The sequence below is a fragment of the Anolis sagrei genome, chromosome 2, assembly GCF_037176765.1.
Source record: "Anolis sagrei isolate rAnoSag1 chromosome 2, rAnoSag1.mat, whole genome shotgun sequence".
Lineage (NCBI taxonomy): Eukaryota > Metazoa > Chordata > Lepidosauria > Squamata > Dactyloidae > Anolis > Anolis sagrei.
The window spans coordinates 303,209,394-303,221,164 of record NC_090022.1 but is presented as its reverse complement, the minus strand read 5'-3'; the positions used below and the strand labels follow the sequence as shown (position 1 = coordinate 303,221,164).

Here is an 11,771-nt window from a genome sequence, read left to right as displayed (position 1 = left end):
AATTTCTTTCTTACTTTATTCCGAATAAAGAAGATTCCGACTGGACCTAACCATGTCTAGTAGGTAGGTAGGTAGGTAGATAGATATGTATGCGTATATGAGTGTGTGTGTGTGTGTGTATACATACACACTAGTCATGGGCCTGAAATTTGTGCCATTTGTTTGATTCGTGTTGGCACAAAAGGGAAATGCCCATCCTGGAACGAAAATGCAATCGATACAGAAGGCAGGTGGGAGCGGGTACTGACTCATACCTGGCTGAAGGGGAAAAGGAAGGGTCCTGAGGCTAGGAATTGTGGGACTTGGAGTCCAAAACACCAGGAGGGAAGGCCGGTTTGGCCATGCTAGCTCTGAAACATTCGGGGAACTGCCTGAGGGTCAGAGCTCTTTAGCAGAGGAATCTGTGCGCTGGGAGTCCCAGTGGCCCACTTCCATTTAGTTACTTACTTTTAGATATGGAACATTTTTAAATGGGCAAGGTGGATGGATGGCATCCTTGAAGTGACTGGACTAACCTTGAAGGAGCTGGGGGTGGTGACGGCCGACAGGGAGCTCTGGCGTGGGCTGGTTCATGAGGTCACAAAGAGTCGGAGACGACTGAACGAATGAACAACATGGAACATTTAAAATACATTTCAATACTCAAAATCTCAACATTTCCAACACAAGAGTCCTTTCACTTCGAATGAAATAACCTTCACACATTTTATTTCTATCCCGGGCATGCATACAGTATATATATTTCTGTAACCTGACAGTAGTATAAAAGCAAATCTCCCCCTAAGTAAGTAATTGGTTCTTATTTACAAATAAGTTAAACACGGCACAATTGAGCAAAGTTAAGCACTTCCCATTCTTGCACTGTTGAATTCTGTTTCCCGGGAAAGCATGTTTTCCCAGGAAGCGGAAGCCCAACAAGTGCCCGCTTTGGTACAGGACTTGGTCTGTCATTTCAAATACCACATGTGTTGAGCTTACTCTACACGTAACCTTTTATGTTTTCTTTATGGCTACCATTAGACAAATATGGATAACTCTATTATAAGTGGAAAATACACGTTTGAGTGCTTTTCTGGTTTGGTGCCAAAGACCGTTCCCAAACCTTGAGCACTCTTCTCCCCTTCTGCTCATAGAATCCTAGAATCAAAGAGTTGGAAGAGATCTCCTCTCTTGTAGTTTGAAGCCATTGTTCCCTTGCGTCCTAGTCTCCCGGGAAGCAGAAAATAAGCTCCCTCCCTCCCTCCTCCCTGTGGCTTCCTCTCACATCTTAATACATGGCTCTCATGTCTCCTCTCATCCTTCTCTTCTTCAGGCTAAACATGCCCAGCTCCTTAAGCCGCTCCTCATAGGGCTTGTTCTCCAGACCTTTTATCATTTTAGTCGCTCTCCTCTGGACACATTCCAGAGAGAAGCGTCCCAGCCCAGAGCCTGTTTCCTCCGTTTGTTGTTGTTGTTGCTATATTTATTTATACCCCGCTTGATCTTTCCTGCAGGAGACTCTGTTTGTTGTAGGGATTACGCTGTGCAAACGCAAGGCAAGCCTTGGCCCCAGCCGTCCAGGGATGCACCTTGACTGCGGTTTGATCCCACCTGAATTGCCGTGGCTCAATGCAATGGGCTCCTGGAGTTGAGAGTCCTTTCCCCTTCCCTGCAGAAGAATGTTGGGACTTCCCTGAAGGACAGCTCCCAGGTTTCCACAGCACTGAGTCGTGGCTGTTCAGGTGGGGTCACCCTGCACTCTTCTATCGTGTGTCGAGGCACCTCTAGTCCAACCCCCAAAGCTGGATTTTGCTGTGTATACAAATCCAGCCTTGATACTGTGGACCTCATCACACTCAAGAATGAGTCCACTTGAAATCCTGTTTCTGCCTCCTGCAGGAAAAGATAAAGCGGCATATTATTTGAGAACACAGAAATGCTGGACCACACCAACAACCACCATGTCAGACTACACAGAGAAGCCATTGACATGCACAAGAAGCATCTGGACAATTTCAACAGAAAGGAGGAAACCATGAAAATGAACAAAATCTGGCTACCAATATTAAAAAACTCTAAAATTACAACAGCAAAAACAACAACAGCAAAACAACAGAGAGGAAACAACCAGGCACATCTTAACACCTCCCAGCAAGAGATTTTCCCAGGCTCAGGCAGGCCTTCAAATGCTAATGAAGGTGAAACATTCACACCTGGCTCCAGCAGGGAAGAGCTCCTTGCCCCACCCCAGCCATTCCACAGATATATAAACCCATTCCAACAGACCTCACTACTTCTGAGGATGCTTGCCATAGATGCAGGCGAAACGTCAGGAGAGAATGCCTCTAGAACATGGCCCTATAGCCCGAAAAAACCCACAAGAACCTATTGATTCCAGCCATGAAAGCCTTCGACAATATATTGACTGTTTGTTTGCAACCTTGATGAACTATGCCAAGTCTGCAAGGACTTTGTATAAATAAATATCCTTTTTGGTGTTTAAAACCAGTAATAGCCTCGGTTGCTGAGTATCTCAAGCTTCTCAAGAAAGACGCCCGCAGTTCGCTCAGAGATAGAGAGAAGCCCGTCACAGTTTTATTTTTATAGCGTCTGGGCGGACGGCACACTGGGGTTTGTAGTTTAGGGAGGAGCCTTTAACAGCCTCACTAAACTACAAACCCCAGAATTCTGCAGGAGGCAGGGACCGGATTTAAAGTGAGCTCATTCCGTAGTGTGATGAAGTAACCACGATGCCGGCTCTAGTTCTCATTGGAATGCCTTTGTTGGCCACCCTCCTTCCCTCCCTCCCTTCCTTCCTTCCAGGAAACACAGCCAACGAGGAAGGGCTTCACCACAAGATTAATACAAGCAGAGAGAATGCAAAAGTCCCGGCTGGTGATGCAAACATTTAGACCGTTTGGAAACACTTGGATGAAGCTGCTCTCCACTGAGGCTTCCTCTCTCATTTCCAAGGCTGGTCCTTCTTCCTTCCTTGCTCTGGCATCTTTCCACGCCTCCTTTTCTCAGCCTTCTCTTCTGCTGCCGCTCCTCAGAGGGATGATTCATGGCTTCCAGGCCTTTGGCCAGTTGGGTCTCCCTTCCTTGGACTCCTCCCAGCTCCCCATATCCAGAGGGCTGGGTGGCCATCCTATGGGGAAGCCGCACCACCAGCGCTGCCTGAAGCTCCTTTGGGCACGCTTGCAAACCGGAAGCCAGTCACGCAGGGAGCTTGCCCGTCTGTTGAAGCACCAGCTCAACATCTCTCCTTACTGGAACACTGGGGATTTTGCAGAGTGATTGGAGGGTCAGTGCCTTAGAAACTGTGGAGGGACCTCTGGGGAGGGTGGGGTGGCAATGGGGCTGCCTTCTGACCCCTCGGCCCTGAAGTGGGGCTCACTGTGTGCCTCTCTTTGTCTTCTCACAAATGTAAGCCAAGGGATAGGAGCAACCGTAGACCTTTGTTTCACCGTTGTTGAGGTAGGCGCAAGTATCATAACTTGCAAGCTCCTTCCTGGAAGGAGGGAGAGAAAAATCATGAAAAACAAAACAAACAAACAAAAACCAAAGCTGGACCTCCACCTCCTGTCTTCTCGCCACAAAATGCTTCCTACACACATGCAAGCGCCCAAGCTGAATGTGGCAGCCAAAGTGCTTCTAAAGAAATGGTTGCCAGCCATTGCCCATTGTCTTGTTGAAAATTATTATTATTATTATTATTTCACTTACTTATACCCCGCCCTTCTCACCCCGGGGGGGGGGGGGGGGACTCAGGGCGGCTTACAGAGGAGGCACGATTAGATGCCCAAATCAATTGACAAGCAATACAAAATACAAACAGTTCAACAATTAGAATTAAAACATCAGCGCATAATAAAATAATAAAACACTCTCATGCTCAGGGTTCAGAGTCCATATATCCATTCCATTCCATTTGTCCTTGTCTATCGTCAGATCCTTAAGTTAGTTGTCAGAATGACCAAAGGCTTGGTCCCACACCCAGGTCTTCAGTTTTTTCCTAAATGCCAGAAGGGAAGTCACCGATCTAATCTCCCCGGGGAGTGAGTTCCACAGGTGGAGGGCCACCACTGAGAAGGCCCTGCTGCTCATCCCCGCCAGCCTCACTTGTGACAATGGCGGGGCCGAGAGCAGGGCCTCCCCAGAAGATCTTAAACTTCGAGGTGGGATGTAGAGGGAGATCCGTTCGGACAAATACGCTGGGCCGGAACCGTATAGGGTTTTGTAGGTCAAGACCAGCACTTTGAATTGTGCTCAGAACTGGATTGGCAGCCAGTGGAGCTGACACAGCAGGGGGGTGGTGTGCTCCCTGTACGCCGCTCCGGTGAGCAATCTGGCTGCCTCTCACTGGACTAGTTGGAGTTTCCGAACAGTCTTGAAAGGCAACCCCACGTAGAGTGCGTTGCAGTAATCCAACCGGGATGTGACAAGAGCGTGGACCACCGTGGCCAGATCAGACTTCCCAAGGTACGGGCGCAGCTGGCGCACAAGTTTTAATTGTGCGAAAGCTCTCCCGACCACCGCCGAGACCTGGGCTTCCAGGCTCAGCGATGAGTCCAGGGTCACTCCCAAGCTGCGAACCTGCGTCTTCAGGGGGAGTGTAACCCCGTCTAACACAGGCTGTAATCCTATACCCTGTTCGGCCTTACGACTGACCAGTAGGACCTCTGTCTTGTCTGGATTCAGTTTCAATTTGTTAGCTCTCATCCAGTCCGATACAGCGGCTAAACACCGGTTCAAGGTCTGGACAGCCTCCTTGGTGACAGGTGGAAAGGAGTGACAGATTTGGACATCATCTGCATAGAGATAACATCTCATTCCGAAACTCCGGATGATCTCCCCCAACGGCTTCATGTAGATGTTGAATAACATCGGGGACAGAATTGAACCCTGTGGGACTCCACACAACAACGGTTGTGGGGCCGAACAGGTGTCACCCAATAACACCTTCTGGGACCGACCCTCAAGGAAGGATCGGAGCCACCGCAAAGCAGTGCCTCCGAGCCCCATGTCCATGAGGCGGCCCAGAAGGATACCGTGATCGACGGTATCAAAGGCCGCTGAGAGGTCCAGCAGAACTAACAGGGACACACTCCCCCTGTCTAGCTCCCTGCGCAGATCATCTACCAAGGCGACCAAGGCTGTCTCAGTTCCATGTCCCGGCCTAAAGCCAGACTGTGCCGGATCCAGATAATCAGTGTCTACCAGAAACCCCTGGAGTTGTGTTGCCACCACACGTTCCATGACTTTGCCCAAGTAGGGGAGATTGGAAACTGGCCGATAGTTGTCGAATTGAGTGGGATCCAGTCATGGTTTCTTCAACAGCGGTTTTATGATAGCTTGTTTTAAGCTCGCTGGAAATTTTCCTTCCTGTAAGGAGGCATTAACCATCACCTTCACCCACCCTGCCAAACCCCCTCTGGCTTCCTTGATCAGCCAGGAAGGGCAGGGGTCTAGGATGCATGTGGTGGGTCGCACCTCTCCAAGGATCCTGTCCACATCCTCAAGCTGAACCAATTGAAAAGAATCCAATAAAACCGGACAAGCAGATGCTCTCGTCACATCCCCAGAGATTGCCGTTAACATGACGTCAAAACCCGACCGAATCCGCTCAATTTTATCCGCGAAGGATCGAGCAAATGCTTCACAGCGGGCCACCGAGTTGTCCGAGGCCTCGCTTTTTGGCGGATTTAACAGGCCCCTGACAACTCGGAAAAGCTCCGCTGGACGATTCTTCGCTGATGCAATATTGGCTGTGATGAATGTTTTCTGAGCTGCCTCTATTGCCACACCGTAGGACCTTAAAAAGGCATTCAGGTGTGTTTGGGCTGGATTGGTGGGGTTCCGGCGCCACACGCACTCTAACCTCCTCTTCTTTCGCTTCATCACTGCCAGCTCCTCAGTGAACCAAGAGGCTGGTTTAGCTCGGTTACTCGAGAGGGGGCGTTCCGGAGCGATGGTGTCAATTGCCCTGGTCAACTCACTATTCCAGTCAGAGACCAGAACATCGACAGTGTCACTAGCCAAGGAGGTGGAAAAATCCCCAAGAGCCATCAGGAAACCATTTGGATCCATCAGTCTCCTGGGGCGGACCATTCTAATGGGTCCACCACCCCTGCGGAGGTTAGAAGGCCCAGTTAGTCTAAAACTGATCAGGTGGTGATCGGTCCATGGCAAAGGGGAGATGGTCGGCTCCTCCATCCCGTCACCCTCATCCCATCCCTGAACAAAAACCAAATCTAAAGTGTGTCCGGCACTATGGGTGGGACCAGATATTAGCTGGAAATCCTCAAGTTGGTCAAGAGCAAGTTGCTTCTGGTGGCCAAGTTAATCCAGAGGGAGCTTCCTCTGAGGCTGAGAGAGTGTTCCTTACCCAGAATCGTGCACCATAGAACGGGAGGGGTCTTGAGGGCCTGGTTCTGGCGGTGGATGAACTATGGCTCTGCCCATCCTCTGCCCACCAACCCAGGCCCCTCTGCGCAACTCTTCTCTCAGACTTACCCGTGATACCTTGAGCCATCCACCCAAGTCCAAGGTTGTGTAAACCATTTTCTCAGTCCAATCCAGTAATAATTGCTTGCCAGGAGACCCTGTGGTCAAAAAAGAAGAAGTCTCCTCAGTGCCAGCTGAGGCAGTTGCAAATGCAGAATCCTCTCTCTAAAGGTCATAGAATTCTAGAATTGGAAGAGACCTGGTGGGCTATCCAGTCCAGCCCCATTCTGCCAAGAAGCAGGAAAATCTAGTTCAAAGCACTCCCAACAGATGGCCATCCAGCTTCTTTTTTAAAGCCTCTAAAGATGGGGCCTCCACCACACTCCCTCCACGGCAGAGAGTTCCACTGCTGAACGGCTCTCACAGGAAGTTCTTCCTCATGTTCAGATGGAATCTCCTCTCTTGTAGTTGGAAGCCATTGTTCCATCGCGTCCTAGTCTCCAAGGAAGCAGAAAGGAAGCTTGCTCCCTCCTCCTCCCTATGACATATTCCCCTCACATATTTTATACCTGGCCCTCATCATGTCTCTTCTCAGCCTTCTCTTCTGAAAGCTAAACATGCCCAGGTTGGGAGAGACCAGGACAGAGAGCAAAGGGAGGCACTCAACTTCCACGACCAACCAGCCTCAAGCTCCAGAGAGATTGCTCTGAAAACTCCTGCCATTCAGAATGGCAAAACAGAGGAAAGGTTTCTCTAACAAGATATCTTGAGAGGAGGGTTGGCTTTGTCTCCCTCTGAGGCTGAGTGTGTGTGAGATATATATATATATATATATATATATATATATATATATTGCTCTTGTGCATGAGTTCCTTAAAAACAAAAGAACCAATGAACGAAATCACACCAAATTTAGCAACAAAATGTGATTTTGTCATTTGGGAGTTGTAGTTGCTGGGATTTATAGTTCACCTACAATCAAAGAGTAGGGCTGGGCGGTTTCGTTTCGTTAATTCGTAATTCGTTAAAAATTCGTTATTTTTTTTGTTAACAAAGCGATAACGAACCATTCTGGAGCAACTTAAAAACGAAACGAATTTTTCAATCCGTTTCATAAATGCTTCGTATTTCGTTATGTATTCGTTTCGTTATTGGTTTGAGGTCGTTTCGTTATTATTTCCGCATGTCTGGGGCAAGTTTTATAGTTGTTTTTTGTTTAATTAGTGAAAAAAATATATAATATCACACCAACAGTCAACAACAGAGGGAGAGGGAAGCTTCAGAAGTTTTTTTAGCGTATTGCGCGATCGTGGCCGCCATTAACGAATCGATTCGTTATTGTTTCGTTATTGTTTTGTAATTTTTTTACCATTTACGAAATTTCGTAAATATCGAACTTTTTTTAAGGAAAATTTCGGAATTCTTTTAAATATCGAAACGCAAAAAAACCCAAAAAACGAATCGATTTTAGAAACAAATTTTTCCGTTGTTACCCAGGCCTATCAAAGAGCATTCTGAACTCCACCAGTGATGGAATTGAACCCAACTTGGCACACAGGACTCCCCTGACCATTAGAAAATGCTTGGTTGCTTCTGGAGATTCTACTGGGATGTGAGTAGCTAGCATTACTGTGGGGTCAGTGAGGAACAGGAGCGGAAATGCAGTGGAAATCTGGATTTTCTGCAGAGAACCAGCCCTGCGGCTCTTTAGAACACTTTTCTAGATCCAGACCACTCCTGCTGGGTTGTAGGTCTGCAGCAGCAAAAATAACAAGACGTCCTGTGAGACTGCAGAGAAAGCCCTACCAAAGTACTTGTGGGTAGTGACCGTCCCTTGTGGCCCATCAAGAGAAACAGTGAGCCGTAGTGGGCCTGCCAAGTGCCACCCACCCCTTGAGGACCATTGGATGCCAGCCCCACATGCAGGGGCATTTTGAGCCATACCTGGAGCTGGCCTGCCTGCCAGGATCGCGTGATGAGGAGGCGGGAAGACAGAGCTTCACAGGCCACCTGGCTTCGTTCCCAATTTCTGGTTTCTGTGGAGAAGAAGAGGCACTTTCCCTGGTAGAGAATCCAGTCCTCGGGGCACCAGTCTGTGGGGGAAAGAAAGGTGGGTCTGAGGGCTCCCCTCTCCACACAGGCCTCCCTCCTGAGCCTGAAAGTCCAAGCAGAGGTTGTCCACAGTGCCCAATGACCCAGTCCCTGGGCTCTCCCTCTGAGATGCCAGCTGAGGCTCTTGGGGATGTTTCCCTGCCTCTTCTTAGAATCGTGGAATCCTAGAATTGGAAGAGGCCCCAAAGGTAATCAAGTCCAACCCCCAGGCAATCAAAGCCCTCCCGATACATTGCCATCAAGCTTCCGCTTAATAACCAAGCTATGGCACAGTTAGCTGATAGCCAGGTGCATTAAATCACTACTGACCAAGAGGTCATGAGTTCGAAGCCAGCCCAGGTTGGAGTGAGTTTCCAGCCATTAGCTTAGCTTGCTGTTGACCTATGCAGTCCAAAAGACAGTTGCATCTGTCAAGTAGGAAATTTAGGTACTGCTTTATGCAAGGAGGCTCAATAATTTACAATGCCATAAAAAAAAATCCTTCCAGTACTCCATCAAGGACTCGGTGTCACAAATGGACGAGCTGGAATGTGTCCAGAGGAGGGCGACTCAAATGATCAAGGGTCTGGAGAACAAGCCCTATGAGGAGCGGCTTAGGGAACTGGGCATGTTTAGCCTGAAGAAGAGAAGGCTGAGAGGAGATATGATAGCCATGTATAAATATGTGAGAGGAAGCCACAGGGAGGAGGAGGGAGCAAGCTTGTTTTCTGCTTCCTTGGAGACTAGGACGCGGAGCAATGGCTTCAAACTACAAGAGAGGAGATTCCATCTGAACATGAGGAAGAACTTCCTGACTGTGAGAGCCGTTCAGCAGTGGAACTCTCTGCCCCGGAGGGAGTGTGGTGGAGGCTCCTTCTTTGGAAACTTTTAAGCAGAGGCTGGATGGCCATCTGTCAGGGGTGCTTTGAGTGCAATATTCCTGCTTCTTGGCAGAATGGGGTTGGACTGGATGATGGCCCAGGAGGTCTCTTCCAACTCTTGGATTCTATTATTATTATTATTATTATTATTATTATTAAGCAGAGGCTGGATGGCCATCTGTCAGGGGTGCTTTGAATGCAATATTCCTGCTTCTTGGCAGAATGGGGTTGGACTGGATGATGGCCCAGGAGGTCTCTTCCAACTCTTTGATTCTAGGATTCTATGATTCTATGAAGAGGCCCTGAGGGTCATCCAGTCCAACCCCAAGGCAATCAAAGCCCTCCCAATACATCGTCATCAAGCTTCTGCTTAATAATCGAGCTATGGCACAGTTAGCTGATAGCCAGCTGCATTAAATCACTACTGACCAAGAGGTCATGAGTTCGAAGCCAGCCCGGGTTGGAGTGAGTTTCCAGCCATTAGCCTAGCTTGCTGTTGACCTATGCAGTCCGAAAGGCAGTTGCATCTGTCAAGTAGGAAATTTAGGTACTGCTTTATGCAAGGAGGCTCAATAATTTACAACACCATAAAAAAAAATCCTTCCAGTACTCCACCAAGGACTCGGTGTCACAAGTGGAGGATGAAGCAGCAGCTTCCCCTGTGGCCAGAATCGAGCATATCCTCATGAAGCCAGAAAAGCTGGAATGTTAAATTGCCTCTGTGCCTCTCTGTATATGTTATATGTCTAATTGGTATTGAATGTTTGCCATGTATATGTGCATTCTAATCTGCCCTGAGTCCCCTGCGGGGTGAGGAGAAGGGCGGAATATAAATATTGCAAATAAATAAATAAATAAATCTATCTCCAGAGATGGAAGGAGACTCCACTAGGCTGCGAGGCAGCAATAGATTCCATTGCTGAACTGAAAGAGCCAGAACTAGGGAAATTAAAAAGAAACACCAACCAAAATAAAGTTCAAGCAAAATTTCAGCAGCAAGGAGTGAGAAGCAAAAAAGAGGAGAAAGTTCCGAAAAGGCTTGATGACCTTCAAGGATGAGGAAGGACCGAAAGAGAAAGAGAGGGCCTTGAAGGAGAGGATACCAACTGGAGGGCAGGACAGAGGAGGGGAGTGCATGCTACTGAGAAGGAATGCAATCTGCTGAGGAAGCAGGCACAACAGACACTGAAAAGAAGAGAACCAAGGAAGAAGACAAGGTTCATTGCACTCTGTGCATGCTCAAAAGTTCTCACCATAAAATTTATTTATTATTTATTTGGGGTTCTTTTACCCCGCCCTTCTCACCCCGAAGGGGACTCAGGGCGGCTTACAAAAGCAAAGGCACAATTTGATGCCTGCATCATAAAACAATCATACACAAAATTACATCAATTTGCAATTAATAACAGTTCATGCATTATAACCATAAAATCAATAAAACCAATACAAACACATTTTCTCCTCTTACATGGTCAGCGTTCGCTAAGTCATAGATCTAATTTTATGTTCCGCTACATCAATCCTGCTGGTCTTACTCGCCTGATTGTCTGATTTAATTGCCAGATTGCCCAAAGGCCTGGTCCCATAACCACGTCTTCATCCTCCTCCTGAAGGCGAGGAGGGATGATGATGCCCTGATTTCCCCCGGGAGTGAGTTCCACAGGTGGGGGGCCACCACTGAGAAAGCCCTGCTCCTTGTCCCCACCAGCCTCACTTGTGACAGTGATGGGGTCGAGAGCAGAGCCTCTCCAGATGATCTCAGACTCCGGGGTGGGATGTAGAGGGAGATACGTTTGGACAGATACACTGGGCCGGAACCATACAGGGTTTTGTAGGTCAAAACCAGCACCTTGAATTGTGCTCGGAACTGAACCGGCAGCCAGTGGAGCTGACACAACAGGGGGGTGGTGTGCTCCCTGTATATCGCTCCGATGAGCAGTCTGGCTGCCGCTCGCTGGACTAGTTGAAGTTTCCGAACAGTCTTCAAGGGCAACCCCACGTAGAGTGCGTTGCAGTACTCTAAGTAAGCTGCACCTCAATTCAGTGTGGCACTTTCCTTTCCCAGCAAGTTGACTTGATCAACTACACTTGTTGAATGATCTCATTGGCTTCCAGAGTTAGACTGGATAAAAAACTGAAGGTTTTGGGAATAATAAAGGGGTACTGCAGCGAGCCCCAACAAAACAGCAGTTACACTCAGGAAATTCTTCACAGTGTTAAGTGGAATCTCTCTTTCCTGTGCTTTGAATCTTTTGCTCTGTATCCCAGTTTCTGGAAGAGCAGAAAATCTGCTATCTCTATCTTCAATGGGACATCCTTTCAAAAGCCCAAACCAAAGCAGAGAGTTCAGACAAGAGGAAAGTTGAAAAGGGA

The 11,771-nt window shown here is 48.1% G+C and overlaps 1 protein-coding gene across 1 annotated transcript in view; it reads right to left on the bottom strand.

Annotated features, from left to right (window-relative positions):
* Window positions 1-2,821: 2,821 nt before the first annotated feature.
* Window positions 2,822-11,771, bottom strand: part of LOC137096159 (C-type lectin domain family 2 member B-like) — an 18,457-nt gene continuing 9,507 nt past the window's right edge. Inside the window, exons 5-7 of the mRNA XM_067464728.1 lie at window positions 8,371-8,519; window positions 6,496-6,584; window positions 2,822-3,490 (exon numbers count right to left, since the gene is read on the bottom strand). Coding sequence (XP_067320829.1) covers window positions 3,373-3,490; window positions 6,496-6,584; window positions 8,371-8,519 — 356 coding nt within the window. The 3' untranslated portion in view covers window positions 2,822-3,372. The remainder of the gene's footprint in view (window positions 3,491-6,495; window positions 6,585-8,370; window positions 8,520-11,771) is intronic.